The sequence below is a fragment of the Cottoperca gobio genome, chromosome 19, assembly GCF_900634415.1.
Source record: "Cottoperca gobio chromosome 19, fCotGob3.1, whole genome shotgun sequence".
Taxonomy (NCBI): Eukaryota; Metazoa; Chordata; class Actinopteri; order Perciformes; family Bovichtidae; genus Cottoperca; species Cottoperca gobio.
The window spans coordinates 14,059,514-14,080,373 of record NC_041373.1 but is presented as its reverse complement, the minus strand read 5'-3'; the positions used below and the strand labels follow the sequence as shown (position 1 = coordinate 14,080,373).

The 20,860-nt window shown below is 39.7% G+C and overlaps 2 protein-coding genes across 5 annotated transcripts in view; both read right to left on the bottom strand.

Moving 5' to 3' along the window:
• Positions 1-121: 121 nt before the first annotated feature.
• LOC115024289 (MAGUK p55 subfamily member 3-like) lies at positions 122-16,795 on the bottom strand. 4 transcript variants are annotated; one of them, XM_029455743.1, is made up of 20 exons: positions 16,589-16,795; positions 8,822-8,977; positions 7,776-7,894; positions 7,512-7,589; positions 7,248-7,328; positions 6,805-6,942; positions 6,194-6,275; positions 5,698-5,783; positions 5,535-5,609; positions 5,199-5,395; positions 5,023-5,087; positions 4,521-4,538; positions 4,189-4,230; positions 2,823-2,888; positions 2,452-2,610; positions 1,904-1,984; positions 1,439-1,532; positions 1,233-1,341; positions 768-887; positions 122-636 (listed from the first exon to the last, which is right to left on the bottom strand). In XM_029455743.1, the coding sequence occupies exons 2-20, from the start codon at positions 8,844-8,846 to the stop codon at positions 457-459; spliced, it is 1,815 nt and encodes a 604-aa protein (XP_029311603.1). In that variant the 5' UTR covers positions 8,847-8,977; positions 16,589-16,795; the 3' UTR covers positions 122-456. The 4 variants fall into 4 exon arrangements, with proteins under 4 accessions (XP_029311603.1, XP_029311604.1, XP_029311605.1 ...); XM_029455744.1 differs by lacking the exon at positions 2,823-2,888; XM_029455745.1 differs by lacking the exons at positions 2,823-2,888; positions 4,521-4,538 and having other exon boundaries at positions 4,189-4,227.
• Positions 16,796-18,547: 1,752 nt separating this feature from the next.
• The window catches only part of lrp2b (low density lipoprotein receptor-related protein 2b), a 38,751-nt gene continuing 36,438 nt past the window's right edge, over positions 18,548-20,860 (bottom strand). The window contains 6 exon segments of the mRNA XM_029455718.1: positions 18,548-18,694; positions 18,998-19,054; positions 19,273-19,350; positions 19,595-19,684; positions 19,927-20,058; positions 20,572-20,614. Of these exon segments, the coding sequence (XP_029311578.1) occupies positions 18,668-18,694; positions 18,998-19,054; positions 19,273-19,350; positions 19,595-19,684; positions 19,927-20,058; positions 20,572-20,614 (427 nt within the window). The 3' untranslated portion in view covers positions 18,548-18,667.

Below are 20,860 nucleotides of genomic sequence, written 5' to 3'. Positions count from 1 at the left end.
CTCAGTAATGCATTATCTTCAAATGGCAGCAGTGCCAACAGATTCCTAACGTCTGTCGAGTCAGACAACAGTAACATAGAGCAGTCTCCAGCATGACAAGATGCAGGCTTTTCATTCTACAATTGTATCCTTTGTAAATGCTCGATATTACACTTCACATTATAGCTGCTATTACAGTAGACGTCTTACCTACAGAACAGAGTGCCGATCTTTGACTACGGCTCGTCTACAGAGCTGTTCTACTGCCATTTTACACTGAAGAATCTAAAACAAGAACACGTGCTTGATGATCAGACCGATGAAATGGCAGCTACGGACGTGTCTCAGCCAACTGTACATGTGGAATGGTTATGGCCGTAACACTGGATAACTCGAGCAGTGAGAATCTCAGGAGGCTGCCCGCAGTTTAATCTGTCCTCCACACGCTCCAACTTGAAACAGTCTCAGTTGAGCAGGCTAGCTCCTCACCCAGGACACAGGCACCCACTGACGCTCCATCTGCACCCTCTCCAGTACGACCTGCAGCTCTGCTAAGGCACCGACCGGGTCCTCCTTCACCAAGACGTAGTCCACCCAAGGGCCGTAGCACTCGTCCATGCGCTCAGCTGACTGTTTCATTTCCTGTAGGTCGTACTCCTAGTAAGCATAAGGAAGGGGAGATCTTGATTCAAAGCATGAACACAGTAGCCCTTGCAAATCCTGCAGTATGTTGATCACCAGGAAAGGCAACATTTAGGCTGATAACAAAGCCGTTTCATGTAACTCACCGTGATCCCTGAGCTGAGTGAGGAACAGGAGCCGAGAGGTTTCCGTAGACTGCCATGGATACGAGGCTTTACATAGACGACGTATGGTTTGAACTCTGAAGTTCGAAGAGTCTTCAGTGCCTGAATGTGGAAGACAAAGCGAGTAGTACGGTCGATGTCGTCTTTTTGCACTGTAATCTAAGATATTGAGTCTTTAATGTCAATATATAAACATTAAATAGCCTCAACCTAACAAGGGGTGAAGAAAAACCAGGGGGCCTAAAGGCTAATAAAACTACTTGAGTCTCAAATAATCTTTCAAATCAGTGATTTTTAATTTTTTTTTTAAATATATTATATCTGACCCTATGTCTGGACAAGTCCCTGCACATTTATTGAATTAAAATGTGCAGGGACTTGTCGGGTAATGACATTGTAATCAGAACGGTATTTGTTTGGTGGAGCTGCATGTCACTAGATACTCACCTCTGGTTGCACATCCACCAGACAGACCTTGTTTTGATTCAAAACTCTGTGAATGGACTCCAAACTGGTGCCGTACAGATTATCTTTATAGTCCCCGTATTCAATAAATCTGCAAAAATACAGCAGCAGCATCATGAGTGAATTATATAAACCATTTGTTGCACTCAATTGGTTTACAAGATAAAGCATCTAAGTCCAATACTCACTTGCCATTCTGAATGTCAGCCTCGAAAGCTGCTTTGGTGATGAAGTGGTACTCCACTCCTTCTCTCTCATTACACTTCCTGGCTCGAGTGGTGTCTGCAGGTCACATGTTCAAACACAGCCAGCAGGAAGTGAAGGAGTGAAGAAAAAGATCAAAACTGAATCCATGTACGTTCTGGGGTGGACATTTTTAAAATAAGAATAAAATAATGCTCAAGTCATAAAGACTTCAGAGCCAAAGCTACATTTTTACTCCTAAACCGTTTGTACTAGTGATGATCAAAGCATCTAAAACCCCCAGGGGATGACTGTCTGCAAAAGTGGATTAATCACATTTAAATCCTAGATTACTGCTAACTGCTACTCAGGTGAAACCCTCGTGCAGATGCATAATACCTGTGAGTGAGAGGCTTAAAACATTTTTTTAAAAAGAGGAAATATTTAAAAAAAAAGGCACAAAGACTTACGAGGCACAGCCAGACCATAACATCGAGGATTTTCAGCGATCACCTTCTGTTTGAGCTCAGTGATCCGAGCTCCCAGGGAACCTGTGAACACATAACAGAATAAATAACTGAATACACAGTTTTACAACACGATCATGTGCTGAGGGGAAAAGATCCTCTCACACCTGATACTACTCTGTTCATGTGTTTAGATTCAGATGTAAAATAACCAGCATGTTAACTTTAAAGGACTTTGGACTCCTGCAGGCCAGCGGGATTATATCTTTGGAGAGACAGAGTATCTTTGATACATGCATTGGTGAAGAAGATGGCGTCTTGTATTGTATTGGAGAGACTGACTTACATTTGTGTGGAAACCTTTACTGGAGTTTCTTGGACGTCAAGGTGCACATTGTGTTTGAAATGTGTTTATTTTCCTTCAATGACTATGAAAACCATGACGTTTAAATCAATTATTATTATAATTGTTAATGTATATTGTAACAAATCTCTCTCTCACTAGCATACCATAGTTTCTTCAATGTCACCAAACCCCACAGTGAACCTACCTATCAGTACTATAAGACGAGGCCTATCACCAGGGCGGGGAAGGTATTGTGTTACTTCTTCATAAATCAGGAACTCTTTGTGATTGGCGTCGGGAGTTTGAGGTTCTCCTGGTGAACCCTGGCGATCTTTCCTTAGACGAAAACTTCTGCGCAGGCCAGCTGCGGACAAAGAAATACAAATATAAGATTCACAGAGATCCATCTGTTGCAGATCACACTGCCACATTAAACATTTTGACATTGAGAAACTAAAGTTACTAGTTTCATAAACAGAAACATTTCAAATGAGTATTTCTCACTCTGATTAAAATTGTGTCATACATCACACAACAGATACGCTGAACAACACCATTAGAAACCAGGAAGAGTACCTGAGTAAAAATCCCATGAGAGAGTATGGCCACAGAAGGCAGGCGCTGCCTTACTCTTGGGAGAAACTACAGCTCAAATTAGACCATTTATTCACCCAGTTTAAATCTATCAACAGAAGCTTGGAAGCCATGCATGCTGCGTCTACCGCTTCACCAAACACAAAGCACCTTTAGCATGTAGCGCGAGGAGAAGCCATTTGTGAAGCACAGTGAGATATACGAGCTGCCATGAGGAGCCACAGAACCTCTGCAGGAAGCTCGGTGGCTGTAGCCTTCTGCACAAAAAGCCTGCCAGAGTATCAAGTCCTGAGCTTCTTAATCCGAAGCGAGGGCATGAGGGTGACACCCACAACAAACATCCACTAACACTTATCAATCCGGACATGTTTAGGAAGACAGAGAGAGAAGCAGAAGTCCACATATGTTTAACCTCCAAAGTTTTCACATGATGGTCCATCAAACTAATAAATTCAAGTTATTTTACTACATTCAGAAAGTAATGAAGCAAGACTGTGTGGCTCTGTGAGGCTGTACTCAAAGCTGTTATCAGCATGCTCACAGCAATGACTGACGTACTGATGTTGATGCAATGCTATACTGCACACTATGTAATTAATTATCATCATGTTTAGTCACTTTTACATTTATTTTGCACTGAGCATGCTGAAAAGATTAGACAGTCATGAAGAAACCTTTACGAATCTTTAGGATGTACATGTTTTACAATATGATATACAATTAAGAAATCAATTGATAGAATAAGATGTGAAAATAAGGTCCAGGTAAACTTGGCTGCGATGATGCCTTCAGGCGCAACAAACCCACAGAAGCACATTAAGCCGATACGAGCAGACAGGAAGCTTGATGAACATGAGATGCTAACTGAGCTGTGAAGGACACCAGTAGACCAGGTTTGTGGGGGAACAAACAGATCTTTCAAGTGAGTGGCCTTCTGAATTAAACAATGCTAAAGAGTGCCGATGTGAGGCGTTACATCTGCTGTTGAGCTAGAAGAATAGAGTCAGTTTGTCAATGTTCCCTCATTTTTTCCCACATTTTATGCGGCCCCTGAACGTGACTTATTACACAACTCGGCTACAAGCGTCTGGTTAGGAATGAAACTTCTGTAAAGTTCTGTCATCAATGCTGGTGCTGTTAGCTAAAGTTAGACAACTCATCAGTTTAAATGGGAAGCGAGATGGAAAATATATTTTGATTTATGTGTGCACTTCTCCTCTTCTGGCTCCTTAAAATGGCCCTCAGTCATCAAATCTAAATCTAAAGGAAGGGATGGATTCGCACACAGATTGAGCAGAAATGTGATGTTGCAGTGATTAGTAGAAACTCATCGAGCGTGCCTCCTCACCTATGTCCTTCCCATTCAGAGTACCTTCACTGTCACAGTCTTCTGCAGGATGGCATGCAGGAAGAGAAGACGGGGTGAGAGCAGGGAGGAGAGGTTGAGGGTACTTTAAAGTCAGAACACAGCAAACTAATGTGTAGTAACTACATTACTAAGATTTTGAGGGAATAAAGGAAAGAAATGGGTAAATTGTGGAGGAAAAATGCAGCAGAATTTGAGTTTTTGGAGTTTCAGATGGGGTGCTGGGAGAAAATAATAATAATAATAATAATAAATAAAAGTAGTCAATGCAGGGATGAGTGCTATTTTTCAAACATGAGGGTTTGTCCACGTACCTCTCTCAGCTCGATCATCTGAGGTTAGCAATGCAAGGAATAACACAGAGCATATAGAGTGACAATATTACAACTGCTATACTGTGATATTACCACTGCACTGACCTTAAAGTACTTTTTCTTTTGTCTTGCAAATGTGATTTCTGATCTACTTCTCCTATGTCCTTTGTATATATATATATATATATATATATATATATAACACATTATACTGCAACACTACGAGTACATACAACCAGTCGTTGATTTTCAAACCACTTTGTTTCATTTTACTTTTAAATTGGATCAGGAAACGAAACAATGGATTACGTATTTTATTTTAGAGATTATCCTCAGATCCCCTGTTCTCATTTCATAATCTCTCCATCTGCATCTCCTTGGCTAGATTAGATTTGGACAGCAATATAAACTGGATCTGTATATCTAAGCCTTTTGTGCATTTATGGTTACACTGTAGGTTATGGGACACAATTTGTGATTTCCAGAAATGAAATGGACTCACATGTAGTAGCTTTGGGCGACATGGGGGCAGGAAAAGAGCCTATTTTCATCCTGTACCTCAGGCGCCTGTAAGGGAATTAAACAATAAAGGAACTATTTATTTCTGATATGTAAAGGCGACCTAATCAGGTATTTTGTGGCTTTAAACAGTTTGTTATTTGACAGCAGAAATGTTACCTCTCCTGGAACTGTGCCGAGGGGATGAGAGCAGCGCGCAGGTTACAGTCACCCATCCTCTTGGCCTGCCACCAGGTGGCGTCCTCCTGGCTGACAACCTGAAGAATGTCCCCCCTCTTAAAAGGAAGTCCCGCCTCTTGGCACGGCGTGGCCTTGTCCTCGTAGGGCGTGTAGTCAAACAAAGCCCGAAGGTAGACCTTTAAAAAAGGAACAGGGATATTCTGTTAGTAACTTCAAAAGGAATAGTTTGATAGTTTGGGAAATATGGTTTTAGTAACTGGACCCTTTCTGAAGCATATATTTAGGTTGAACGTTGCAGACAAGAGGAGTCCTCACCCTGCTCTCCTTCAGTTTGTCTTCTTCTACAACAGCTGGGATGATTTTCAGTGTGATGGAGCCTTGTGACTGGGACTGATCGAAAACAGAGCAGTAAATAATAAATCAGTGGATAATCTTACAGAATCTGAACTTCTATGATGCGATATTCTTTTTCCTTTACCAGAATCTGACTGATTTCATCTGGCCTTTTGTGGGTGATCATGTTTCCATTGACCTCTCGAAGCTCGTCCCCGATGTGCACCAGACCTGGAAACACACAGAAAACAAAACGACTGGAAACAAGCCAACCAGACAATAATAATAATAATAATAATAATAATAATAATAAAGCAAAGAACAAAGTATGAGAGTATGAGGCTCAGATGTGAACGAAACATAAACACTTTTCTGTTGGCATGAAGTTGATAACATCTCCATGGCAACAGCCAGGAACAACCCTCTTTTGTAATCTCAAAATATGCAATCTTGTGGCACTAATCTCTCCCGTTGACAGTTCAGGAGGGGGGGGGGGGGGGGTTACACAACGTAATCTTTTCACTTCTCTGTCTTCTATATCAGCAGAGATAAGAAAGTCCTGTTGGGGAGGAAGTTTTGCTTTTTCAGAGAAAATCATTTCATACAAATAACATTTGTGTGTTTTGATAACACTGTCTCACCACTGCGGTCCGCTGCCCCTCCCCTCATGATTCTGGCCACGATTACAGCTCCTGTCACCTCGTCTCTCCGGATGGTCGCTCCCTGAGAAGACGCAACGATTAATCAGATTTCCAAACACGTGCCGCGTCTCATCTTCAGTTCACTGAACCAATACAATACGAGGCAACATGTACTCCTCATGTGCACGTTGGTGGCTTTTGCTGGAAAGATCAATAACTTGTTTGAGTAAAAACTCTGAGTGACTGAACGATTTATAATCAATCATCAGGATCACCTACCTGTTGATAGTAGTCATGTGGTTACATTTCTTATTACTATATCAAAGAGAAAGAACCGCAACACAAAAATAAACAGAGACACGGTGCAGGTGTTCCTGACATGTCAACACCAAATCTCATTTCTGTCCTTTGCTTGATGGATTTCCTTGATAATGGATTTTTTTATAGCATCACAAGGAGACACACATTAACACCGTGGAGCTCTTTAAAGGCTCAAAGCTGCTCCATTAAAGTAAATGGCGTTATTAAAGTTGAAGGGACATCAATAACAGCTGTTGAGGGAAGGAAGGGCTCTTATTTTGCCATGTCCTCCGGTGTGAGCCGGCTCTCACCAGCGGCTCTTTGTTCTTCACCAGGCGGACGATCTTGACCGACTCTTCCTCTAATTCGTCGTCCAGGTCCTCCGGCAGTGGCGGCAGCACCGGGTCAAAGTTCTTTTGGGCCACTGTGTCGTGGGCTGACAGCACCGCCTTTACAAAGCGATACAAAGACAAAAGGCAGAGATAGGTATGATTTTAGAGTCTGAACAACAACGCAAAGCAAGCAAGAAAAAAGCAAACACATCAAAGCAAAACGGTCGGGCAGAAAAGAAACTAAGAAAAAGGGAGGAGTAACATCTACTTACTTACTAACACTGGCTGCTTTTGCAAATTAGAGGCTTCATGGCCGTAATCTCTTTTCGATCCCCAGAAAGTCAATAAATTGAACATAATTATTTGGTACGAGTAATTAGGCTGTCTTGTCTGAGTCTATGGGTGTGTGTTTGTGTGTGTACCTTGAGGTGAGGAGTGCTCAGCAGGAGAATCAATTCTCTCTCGTCGTCCTCCAGCGGCCCGTTCTGAAGCTCTTCTGCCAGCTGACGATGTGAATCAGAAAAGCATTCGTTGAAATATTCTAAATGTGCCAAATCTCTTCATAAATTAAATTGACTTTAGAAGATTGCATTTGCTGTAATAGATTGTAAATGTTTACTTATAATTGGTATTTAATTACAATATTCAGCTTTAGTTTGGAAATATTGAAGGAAGCTTGCACCTACATCCTCTGCCAGACAGGTGGCGCTGTGTAGAACTGGAGCCGGGCTCTGTTTCTCATACTGCTTCAGTTTGTCATGAATCTGGGACGTATGACACATGAAGACATTCAGTAATACACAAACACAAACATGTACATAACATTTAGTGGACAGTATCCAAGAAACTGGAATTTCTACTATTATATATCTAGAGCGACGTAAGTATTAGTAAGTTGTGGCAGTACGTGACTAGATGTCCCTGGTTTGAAGGCCACATATGTGCTGTACCTTCATGAGGTAACTGAGGCTCTTCTCACTGAAGACATCTTTGAGGAAGACCAGGTCTTCTTTCTGGTTGGCATCAGGGTGAAGCTGAGAGGTGAGCAGGGCCAGAGTCTCATGCAGCCCTTTGAATCATAAACAAACACCAGTTGTGTTTTAATCTCTCATTGAAACAGCCATTTTCTATCATGAGCAATAAAAAACAAAACAGTTGATACTGAAAATAGAAGCTTTACTATTATTAAAATGCATCATCATTACAGAAATAAAATAAAAGCAGTGTATCATAACAATACTTTTAAATCTGGTTGGATGCATTTTCTTCGTTAGGGATCATAATGTAATTTAAGGATCAAAAACCAAATCCACTCAGATCCTGAATCTTAGATCTGTTTTGATACGGTTTTATTAAAGCGATACCATGACCAGACCAGATTATCTTTTTTTTCTAACATAAGGAAACAACAAATGTTGCGTGGACCAACAGTCAGACCCAAGTCCTGTAGACCCTAACCCTTTCCTACAGTGCTGCAAGATTAATCGATTAGAAGTCAAATATTAAATTAGTCGGCAAGTATTTTGATTATCGATTATTCGCTTTGAGTAATAACGTAAAAAAAAGGCTAAAATGTGAAAATGTTCTGGTTTCTTTACAACAAAAACAAGATGTGGACAAAACAAGACACTTCAGGACGTCATCTTGGGCTTTAGGAAGTACTGATCAACATTTTCCACCATTTTCTGACATTTTATAGACCAACGGATCGAGAAGAAATGTTTTCTTTACAGAAGAATATAAGGCTTAGTTTATTTCTCTAACATCTGCCTTTGTAAACTTGTAATCACACTCCTTCCTTCATAGATTCGAGTAAAATTAACCATCTAACTGTCATTTATTGTAGGTAGTTTTATGTCAGTTTGCCTAAATCCAAATAAGACATGGCATGCGTCTGAGATGCTTGATATATCATCACTTGCATTATTGAGATGCATGTATATAAAAAAGCATGAGAGAGAATGAACAAGCAGCTTGAGCACACGTCTGAACGTACCTGTGTTTGCAGACACGATGGGCATGGCTTTAATCCTTCAGAGGAGGCAGGAGGGTGCGGAGAGGGAGAACAGGGAGGGAGGGGAAACTAAAGCCGGTGAACTCTCCTCACTGGCTCCTTCTGTCCCTCGTGTACGGCCAAGGTGAAAAATCACAGCTGGGAAAAACAAAAACACAAAATGTGACTCGTGTATCTGCATTTTAAAAAATAAATAAAGGGGATTAAACTATGATTTCTCTAAATCACAAATACTAATCTAAAACTACACATGCTTTGAAAAAGAGCATGGATTTTGTAGATATTGCAAAAAGAAGAAAAATCATTTCCATGCTGGTGGGTGCAAAATACATTTGTTGTTACAAACACAGAAAAAACAAAGAAAAGAAGCAAAGATCTGACCTCTTGTGATGCCAATAGGGAGTGAGGTCATACAAATATACATTTAAATGCTTTGATATAATCACTATCTGCTTTCATTACTGAGACATAGCACATTCATTTCAGAGGAAAGAGGTCCGATTACACTCAACACTTTTGTCCAATAGGATGCTTCACCTCGTTTGTCACCGTGGCAACCCTACAGTGCTGAATACCGATGACTCTCCCCGTGTGTTTCAATTTGCTCACAGATTGGATTAATTAAATGCTTTTGTCTCATTGTTCCCTTCACTAGTTTGGTATTGTGTACATGTAGCTTCAATCTGGCATCAATATAGATTCTTCATTTAGCTGAAGTGCAAAACAACCACGATACAAACTCGGCGTTATATTTTGTTCAGGGTTATATTATATTTTGTTATTTATAGACAGAAACCATGGCAGCATGAAATGTATGTTACTCTAACCTGTGTGCCTGAATGAAATGTGCAAAACCAATAGTGCAATTACGGCACACAGTATATAGAACGGGCCTTTTCGCTTGATATTGATATAATCATACTAAACATTCTCTGGTTTTAGCTTCTACATTTCGAGGATTTATGGTTATCATTGTAAATTAAATATATTCTCCAACTGCTCTAACCTTCTCACTGCTCCTGGAGCTTCGGGCTGTGTAGGTGTCGCAGTAATAAGATCTCAGGTGAACATTCAGGCTTCATCCTGCACGTCATCCCTTTACCATCAGCAGCTTCTGCTTTAATGATGTTCTTTCTTATTTCCATAACTAGACATTTCCTGCACAGCTTGAAAGACAACTTCCTTTTTAAAAGTTAAACAAAATTACATTTTTGTATTTTAAAATGTATGTTTTCCATCTACAGCAGACACGGTGGTCTATGAAAAACAAACAGAACGCAACATTGATTGAAATTACAAAACAATCCAGCAGCGTTTTCTGGCTCATTTTAGACAATTACCACAAACACACGCTTGAAGTCTGTAAACAAAACAAAAGAGCACCTGATCAGGATGTAGCAAGCCGTCGTGTCCTTGTCAAGTGTATTCACCGTTAAAGACAGATGATGAATCATCAGCCTTGTGAGCTTTCTGTTTTGTTGCCGACTATATTTACAAAAATCAGTTATAGCCACAAAGGTTTGTCTATGAACACAGCACAGGAGTTAAAAGAAAAGAAATTTATTGTGATCCTATGTCAAACTTTCTGACAATGTAATCAAAACATTCATTTACAATTGTCTTACGTTACTTCTTCGCCATGTTCTGTCACTTCATGGTCACAGTTTCCCTCGTGTTGCTGGTGAAAACAACAAAAAGCTGCCAAGGAAATTTATATTTTGGAAAAAAACTGATTGCCGGATGGCATCGTGCCAAAGTGGCAATTACAATGAACAGACCTTTGTTTAGCTGGTGACAGTAAAGCCCAGGCTGGGGACATGTTTAAACATAAAATGCATTTCATTGTGCATTAGACTGATGAGAGCTGATGAAAAACAAGCTTTTTAAGCTGCTCTGAAAAGAGCTACTACACGTTATAATTGATTATCTGTCCGTTACATGTCGCTGCTGCAGTTTATCAGCAGCGTGTGGATCCTGATAACATCATTACTAACATGTGACATATAAATGACCTTCCATACAACTTACTGGAGGATGAACATACCATAAACCATCTATTTGCATCTCTTCATTCAGCAGTTAATACAACACATTATATCTCAATAAGAAATAAAAACACTTTGTGGTTTTATGGTTGGCCTGGGAACTTTGTGGTCTCCAGGAAGTCATTGCACTCGGCCAAGAAATAGTCTGGAACATTTTTACACTTCAGGTTTGTAAGAATAAAATGTATTAATTAACTTTTACACAGAGCCGGCCCTATTTCCAATCTTTATGCTAAAAGAAACCCTCACCGTCTCCTGCTTCATATTTACTGCACAGGCACGAGAGTGGAATCAATCTCATCCAACTCTCAGCAAGAAAGCAAATAAGAGTTTAAACTATTCCTTTAAATGTACTGTAATTTGGTTTGTATGTTTACTGCTGCACAGAGTATCTCCAGTGTCTTGTAATGACTTGTTGTTCATGCAGGATCACTACTGGAGCATGACATGACCCTTACCCTCTCCCCATGAGTGACCCTCAATCAGTGGTCAATAATAACAGCACCAGATTGATTCAGTCTAATGCTGCACCACCATCAGCATGTCCGTCACCTCAGTCACTCACTCTGCATTGACAAAGTAGCACTTTTAAAATCCATTCTGCACATTATCATGGGAGAAATACATATGGGCAGGCCTGCAGAGCGTCAACTAACAAAGTAAACTATACAGTGATTCATGTTTGTTTGTTATTTTCTGTCAGCAGGATATCCATGAAATACGATGTGCCAGCAGGATGAAAACAAAGGAAGACTGCGGACATTAGTCATCTAATTTCACACAAGAAATAACTTTGAATTATAAGACTTCCTTTATTCTATATTTTCCTTATTAACAAATCCAATGAAAAGACCAAATCAACACTTCAGAGAGACGGCCAACTAGTCATCAAGAGAGAAGGGAACGCTAGCTAGTGAGATAGCCTCGGGCTAGCTTTAGCTTTTGCTCACATGCAATTTGTAATATGGAATTAAGTTGTAACTGTTGCTGCCCACACAGAGTGACCTAGATTAGTTAGAACAATAATTTCTTAGCATTTATTAGTTATAGTCAGTGGTGGGCCGTCAGGGCCAGCAAGGCCTTCTCTGCTGGCCTAAACATCATCAGAATATACATTTAATTTTGATATATTCTTTCCACAAATATGTATTAAATTATTCTCCATAGTCTATTCTCTTCATTTCATAGCTTTCCTCTTGGTTGCGCTGCTTCCAGCCTCAGATCGAGATTTGGAGGTCTGGCCTTTACGTTAGAGCTTTTATCCAATCATATTTCAGCCATCATGTGTTGCCAGGGTCCAAGAAATCTGCCCTTAGGCCTTTAGAATCAACAGTGCGGGCGCCTGTCGCTTAAAGTGAACGGAGACAAAACTGTGGCGTTAACCAATCAGATTTCGAGTTGGGGACACCGGGGCCAGCTAGCAGGCGTACGATAACGTCAGCACGTCCACGTCTTTTGATTGGATACGCACTATTGAGAGGCAGAGCTATGCAGAGCTAGCTAACTTTGAACGAGCTAATTTGTGTAGATTTCTACAAGCTGTTTTTTTTCAACCCACAATGAATGAAGGAGGAGAAGAGATCGATTTGGTCGCAGATATCATTACAACGCCATTTTCAAGACAAACTTTTCAAGAAAAGATAGACATCGTGGCTCACAGCCTCCGAGAGGCACTGCACATTGTACTGCTGGGAATGCCTGCTATTTACAACTAAATGTTTCGTAATTATTAATATAACTCTGTTAAGGTGATGCAATGCCCGGTTATACTCCGTTTCTGTCTAAATGTATAGTTTCTAGAGCCATGGCGTCATAATGATGGTATTAAGAGGTGGAATAATTCAGGTAGGACTGTGTAGGACATCACTGAAGGCCTAGGTGGGAAATGCACGGCCCACCACTGGTTATAGTTAATACTGAGAGCCCATTTCCTTTGCTCTTCGTTATCACGCAAATACTGGAAGGATATCAACGCTCCGAGCAATAAAATACACATCTTCTGTGTAGCATCCATGTTTTTTTTCCACATTACGATTTAAAGCTGGAAAACACCAAAGTTGGAAGAATAACTTCCTAACTTAGGAAATGTGACCGTCCGATGAGCACTTGAATGCACCGTTACTGCTCGCTCCCTACGTAAGGAAGAAGTGTCCTCTCGCTTTTATTATTTCTAAATTTAGAGGTAATTTATCCTTAATACACCGCATGACCTCAGCCACTTCATTGAGAGAACTTGGTCCAAACAACAAAGCTTTGGGGTAAACCCTCTCATGATTCAGTCATCCTCACTACATACTTGGCCCACGTTCGGTCTTTCACTCCCTGCATCCGACTCTCTCTCCAATTACAAGAGGCTGAGAAGAGCTTAAAGCCGACATCTTTCCGGGTTTTTTCTCTCACTCACTGAGTCGATCGTCTAAATACTTAAGGTTACCACCAGCCATATGGTGGTATTATCTAGCCTCCTTGAATTAAGATGGAAAAGCTCGCGGTTGTCTGCTTCACTGAGGATTTTAATGAATACAATGAAGCAGATTAGAAAGAACTGGAAGATTAGCAGAGGAACTGAAAAGCGGCAATGATGTAGCTGAGGCAATACTGAAAAGCATTTTAGTTGCCTTTCCTAATATTAATAGAAAGGAAATGGATTAAATACACTTTTATTTATAGCCAGAGTAACTCTAAAGCAAATGTGAATTAATCAATTATTTGAATAATTGATTGTGATTGAGAAAATAATAAAAAAAAAAACTTTTTAGAACTGATTGATCATTTTAAGTAATTTATTGTATTAAAGTGCCCTGTAAACTTGTAGGTTCCTGCTTTTCCAGTGTGATTTGCAGCTTTTTACGATCTCATATCATTAAAAACTTAATCCCATTGGAGGTTTTTTAGCTTCGAGTGACCAAAATTAGACACAACAAAACCTTTGATACACATCTCGTGGCTGATCTGCTTCCTTTGCTCTTTGTTGCAAATACTTGAAACACTTACAGCTCATGAACACAACGAAGTCGATGTCAAAGTTATTAAAACATTTGATCATGATGTTTTTCTTTACTGTGACGCTCGATTCTGTTGTTTACAGTTATGGACACGGAAATAATGAGTAAAATCTCCTACAAAGACACATCAGTCGTGTCCTTGCTGTAAGACTCTCATCTTGACTTCACAGTATGAGCAGCAACACAATATTTAGTCGTGTGTGTAGTGTAGAGGGGTCAAGTAAGGAACCACTACATTTTGAATCTGGTTCTGTAAACAGACTCTGCCCATTACAGCGTTTGCATCCAGATTTAATTCAGAAATTAATTATTAATGACTTGTTGACTCAATTGGCAAGTTTTCTTTTTTAATCATCTCAGTAACGTACGTAGGGAGTTGCTCAAGGAGACATCAACAAGCAGGGTGTCTGCTTACAGCCTAATAAAAACAATCATGTTATACTGAATACTACTTTGACATAGTGTAATCATTAGATCTTGCTTACTGCTACACCCCAACAGCTCTGCAGTATTGTGATGTAGTCGAGCTGTCAGCTGTGTGATCCTTATTGTTTTGTTATTTAATCTTAGGTTTCTTTTGATGGGTTTTCCCCCTGGCTGCTGGAGCTCACATGAGCTGTGCTGGATTATGGCAACATTTGTATTCACACGACTCTTCTTACCGTCTTATGACTGACAGTAAAATCCTCACTGATTATTCCTTTAATGCTTTGACTGATTGTCTGAGGTTCCCACTGGTTTCCTTCATCTCTCCGTCTCTGCCTTGTTGTCATTTATCTTCACACAACTTGTCACACGATTATTCCTACTACTAAAGTAGACACTGGCACAATCTACAGTCAAGTCTGCGTAGTACGTTATTAAACAGACATTGTGTTCGGAGAGCTTAGCCCTATGCCACTGTCCTCTCTCTACTCACGCACCAACATGCATGCCACCTGTTTGCCAGACTCAATCGCTGTTGAACGTGTCCCGAGAGGAGACAGAGAGGGGCGAGGTCGTGGACACACTGCCGATGCCATCTGCCCACCCCTCTGTGTGTGTGTGTGGTCCATCCACCACCTTTGATGCCACTCACATGGCTGATCTGAATTATCTGGATATGACAGATTTCATTCCAATAACCGTTTGGAGAAAAAAATAAATAAAAAAAAGGCCTGCTGTCCACTTTGCCAGGGTATTAAGATAATCTATAGCAACTCCCTTAAAGATTTATAGCATGTTCCTCATTTCACAAATTACAATGCTGTATATTCTCTTTACAAAAGGGGAAAATAAATAATATTATGATACATGGTGACACAGACGTGCCATGGGAATTTAAAATAAAGGCGTATCTTAATGATGATATTATGTATAGTTTTCACATTGCATCGATGATATTAGGTTGTTGATCACTGAATCCATTTATCGATGTGTCGTTACATCCCTACTTCAAAATTCCCAAAGTCTTTTGCTTACAAAAAGCCTAAAACAATTAGCAAAAATAGTTTCCTATTATCAGTCTTTTAATCAACTAATTATTTTGGCTCTAATCCTAAAGTTTGTCTGTCAACAGCTTTGTGTATAAAATCAAAGATTGTGAGGACTTGTATCTCACGCTACTTTGTTATTTTATGGAGCTGGAATAAAATTCTTGAAATGAAATATAATGTAGTGCAGAGAGGTCAAAAGCCAGACAGCTTTTAAGAGGCTTATGCTAAAAACATCGCTTCAGAACACCTTCAACTCGCCCACTCACAGCTGGATAAAGAATCACTTCTAGAGATTGAATTTGGCTCCCCGCAGGAGAGACATTTGTGTGTCTCGTTTCAAGACTTGAACAGCCTAATAGGTTTTTAGGAGTAGAGGAGGACCTCGACATGATGGTTGATAAAGTGCCAATCTGGATGTTGCGGAGCCAAACTTCGGATGCTTTGTGTTAAACTCCCACTAAGCATATGTGTAACAATACAGAGGAACTGGGTGTGACAGAGGACTACAAACAAAGACCCAATCATTCAGTTTTATTTGCACTGAAAACCATATTTTATTTCCCCAAAACATGGCAAATAATCATAAACGAAAGATAACTTTTAAGACTTAATATTCACCTTTTACTGGGTTTAAGTACATTGGTGCACATTTATCCTTGAGTCTTTGCTTTATAACCCCTCTGTGCATAAACCCTGACCTTCATTAAATCTCCTGCACACCAAAGGAGCCATAAAGCATGAAACCCTGTCCTGCCCTGCAGCAAAGCGTGACCAGCTCGTATCTTAAAGGCAAGTCCTGTCAACCACCAAGAGCAGGTTCCCACTTTACATTTATCAGCAGGAGAAATTGTCGTTTTTAATTATTTTTTTTGCTTGAATATAATATTTTTATTTACTTAAAATATCAAATATGGAGCAGTCTGGTGCATGACCATGTCATAGTCTCTTCCACACCAGTTTAATCTTAATATTGAGTTCGCAATCAATCACAGGTGATGCTCATTAACATGCAGCAGACAGGCATCCACATGGTTTTACTCATGTGTTTGGAAACCTCCATTTATAAAAAGCCTAAAAAAAACGTAAACACAGAAAGAGGTTTTATATTTGCTTAATCTACACGTGTGCAAATTAAGACTACCTGACAATGCCCCTGGAGCTATTAATTTCTCTTTGTCAGACACACACTTGAAGTTCAGTCAGTGCACGTTAAAGCATCCTTACCTTGTTAAGGCTCCTCTCAGCCTCCGCGTGCGTCTTTAAACCAGATACCGCCTCTGTATATAACACGAGCGTGTTTTCTGCTTCTTCTTTCTTTCTCCTTGTATTTCTCTCTGTTTACTCCGTCTTTAGCTGACTGGTTTTATTTCTCTGCTCCATCCAGTCTTTCGCTCAATGAGCCGCCCCTTCCCCCTCTGTCACTCAGCTTGCTCTCGCTCTCTCTGTGTGCTACCTTCAGGTGCTACTCGTAATCTCCAATATCCAAGATGCTGGATGAAAAATGAGGTGGAGAAAATGTGCATTTGGAAAGAAAGACCACCAAAGTAGAATATAAAATAAGGCTTGTTATGCTTTATTACATCATTTAATATATTTGTCATTTGATCCTTATTTAACCAGGCACGTCAGTAAGAACACATTCTTATTTACAACTATCAAAAGCCTCTTAAGGGAAGGGGATGGGTCGGGGCTAAAAAAAAAAAATGTCAAAAATGTGTTGTTGGAAATTCTATTCATAAAAAAGGCTGGTTACTGGTTTTAAGTTGTGTACTAAATGGTTTCGCTACAACTGAGAACTGACCAAAAAGTGGAACTAGAAGATCTAAAATAAATACATGATTTTTAAACAAGATGCAAAACCTATAGAGAAGCCAATATCTGCCATGAAAAGAAACATCTACATGGTGGGAATGACTAATATGTATAGAATTGTCAAATCAAAGTTCTGACTTAATGAGTTATACAATCACTAAGCATCTCATCATTTCGACTTATTTTAATTTTAATTTTCTTGGCAGGGATATGTTTCATATTACTATAAACAAATCACCGTAACTCTTTTCGGCTGCTGAAATGGCTTCACATAAATACATATTTGGATATTTATTTGAAACATATGATAAAGAAAATGTTCCTTCCTTTTTATTTATTTTTTCGCCATTTCTGCTTTATTAGATATTCAAATCTTATGGAGAGGCACCTGGACTCGAACCTGGGCCACTGCGGTAAGGACTCTTGTTACATGCAGTACAATCACCGCCATCCTTCCTTTTATTACAGACTTGAAATCACTGATACACATAACACACCTGGTAGAAAAACAATAAAAGAAACAACTTCCTGACTATTCAGGAATCAGGGAAACCCCATTGATCATTCATGAGAACTGAGTGTTTGTACCCTTTCTGACAGCTCATGAAGGCAGCACAGTGTGCACATATGCTGCAAGCTGCATGCCTCTTTGGCCCGCCTCTCTCAAATCCATTCATTGCTATTCATCCCCTCCCTCCATGCCTCTCAGTGAGCGGTACAGTACATGTTTTGGCTGATGGTCAGTATGAATCATCATGGACCACAACATAGTAACACACCAGTCCTTTTATTTTATGTCTCTCTATTGTGTTTTTACTTTTCTTCAGTCCCACTCTCTTGTCTTTTTCACTTTTCTTTTGTCCCTTTGCTCTTCTGGTTGGCCTAGTTGTTGCAAGCCCAAAGAGATTGATGTGTTCAGACATTTATGACAGTGGGAGAGGAGCAGAGTCACTGCCGTCACCCTGTGATCACAGTCTCAAATATTGGCTCTCTGGGTTATTAAAAGGATGATGAGAAAGCATTTCATCTTAGCTCAGTGGGTCAGATACGGTAGCTGGGGATCGGAGTCCTATCTGTGATGAGCGAGTGGATAACACTAGTGGGAGCCTCAGCCTCGTCCTAATGACACATCCTCCTGTGATACGTTCGCTGTCACACAAAGTAAAAGAGAGAGATTGTAATAGAGTTCAGTAATCGGGCGATTCATCTAAAGGGCTTTTTAAAAAAAACAAACAGATGTACAGTGATGATAATATCAGTTTTAATATGAACTTTCTCACAATCAAAATGTACATAAAGATACAAACTAATCATAAATACATCACATACATACAAGTTTCTATTCGCTTATTGAATGAGTCTCTCATAAAATCATGTCTCATTTACAAAATGTCTTGGTTGATTTGTTCTGGGTCTTTTGTTGCGTCCTCCAATGAGAATGAGTGAGGCTTCAGTCCTGCAACGCGGTCCAGGCCAATCTCTGATGTCACATCAAACGTCAGAATCTGGTGCGTGCTCCTGTTGGAAGATCACAATTAATAAAAATTCTTGCAATTATGTATATCGTTTCCAAGCTGGATTATATAATTTACAGAAATGTCATATACAACAGCGTATTAGGTTAGATTAGATCCAACTCATCACATTTCCTTTTTGTTTTTTTACCTACAATTGACCCTAATGCACTGTCCCACATAAACACTAAACATAAAATGAAATCATCTTGCATTTTTAACTATTTTGTGAATAGCCTAAATCTGTTCAGCCATTGTTTTCACCTCTGACACGTTCAATCTGAGCTTAATGTCATTCTGGACTCACCGTGTACGTGGGGTTTTTGAAAGACTCACAACCTTCGTCCACAGTGTGTTGAAATTGCTGGAAAAAAGTTGAAATGAAATGCTTCAATAACTGAGAATATATTATGAGCATAGAAAGATTTCATCGCCTTCACGTCTACTCTTGACAAAACAGTCCATTTAGATATTTTATTTTTAAACCTTTAGCTGCAAAAATAAATAAATCAAAGCTTGCAATTATCAGAGTTTTCAGATACTTAGCAGTACTGTGAAACATTTGTACATCTCCATGGCTACCTGTGTGCTTGAAGCAGCTGGTTGTGTAAAAGTGATGTCAACATCTTCCATGCCGTAGGCCGGGTTCTCAAAAGGCCCCTAAAACAGAGCGACAACTTCAAAATGGTTTAAAGGAATATTAAACTTCAAAATAAAACTCTGGGGTTCAGTCAGTAAGAAGACCTCACCTCTACTCTTAAAAAAATCTAAATTAGAGATTAATATATATATATACAATATATGTTTCAATCACCGTGGTGAGATATTTTAGAAGGAAACTTGAGTTATTATACATGTAAATCATTTGGTGTGACATTAACTTGGTGATGAATGTGAAACCGACCGTGTTGACGACGGCGGGTATGTTTGCACTTGTTGTGGGCTCGTCCACCACTTGAACTTCTTCCATATACAAAGGGTTATTCATGTTCTCCTGAGGAAGGAAACACAGGATCGCAAGACCAATCAAATTATATCAAAATATTAAACTTCAAAATCAAAAGTGATGCTGCTGCCTTGGAGCACAAAGTCAAAAAAGTGTGTTCTTGACAATATTGCCCCTTGGTATATAATCTCAAACTGTTTCCATGTAGCATGTATATGCAGCCACCAAGCAAGAGCAGGTATGAGCAGAATCAATGAACTCCACAGGCGAGCAGTGAGCAGTTTATTTACCTGGTTTGTTCCTTCAGGAGCGGAGGTGGTTGCCACCGTGCTCGTGGCAGCGGCTTGGTCTCCAACTTCATATGCCGGGTTATCAAAACTCTTCTCGACCGTTTCCCCCGTGGACACAGACATACAGGGAGCCTGACAACAGACGACGGGTACACAGAACAAGTCGATAACTATAATAGCTCTTCGTTTATCTGAAGAGTTGATGAGGTTTGATGCGAAACATTTGAGTCGGGATGTCCCGCGAAACCTGGGTCTGAATTGGAACCAGTTTTAAATTATTAAGAGGGCTTTCTGGCTCTGACGGCAGCCCCTCCCTTTATTATCCACATTAACTGAGGATATCAGAGGACAGGAGTAACAGTGAGAGGCTATTTATTCTTCATTCTTTCAGTGTTTAAATGTCAGGAATATTATTTATTTCCAGGGAAAAAGATGTTGAGTTTACAAGGATCAAATATAAATAAATCATAACCCTATTCAGAACTGATTTAGTTATTTGTTGCTTTCTTGAACAATGGAAAATAGAACCAGACCCATAGGAGTGTCAGTAAGAGTAATCGTATCCATAAAATCACAATGATACCCCTCCCTTGTCATGAATGGATGTTTTGTTTTGCTACTAACCGTTTCACAATTCAGCCTTGCTTCACTCTCATCTGCTATCGATGCATTTGGAGACGGACTATTTCTGAAAATCATTAAAAACACACAAATGTTTCAGCGGTAACGTGATGCTGTACATAACTTACCTTGACAGTACAACGGAAAACATATAAGTGAGTGTAATACTCTATATTATAAGCATATAATACAATTCTAGCTTATTTTAAGTAATAATATCGAATGTCTTGTTTTGCAGTTGAAGAAGAAAACTGTGGACATGTCATTTAGGAAGAAAAACAATTCAGATATTAAGTTTCTTTTGTATCTTTTC

Coding starts and splice junctions, on each gene's coding strand:
- LOC115024289 (XM_029455743.1), bottom strand. CDS start 8,846: ATGCCCATCGTGTCTGCAAACACAG. Junction 2,611..2,822: donor CTCATGGGATTTTTACTCAG/GTACTCTTCCTG, acceptor CTTTGTCCGCAG/CTGGCCTGCGCAGAAGTTTT. Junction 637..767: donor CACTCAGCTCAGGGATCACG/GTGAGTTACATG, acceptor TATGCTTACTAG/GAGTACGACCTACAGGAAAT.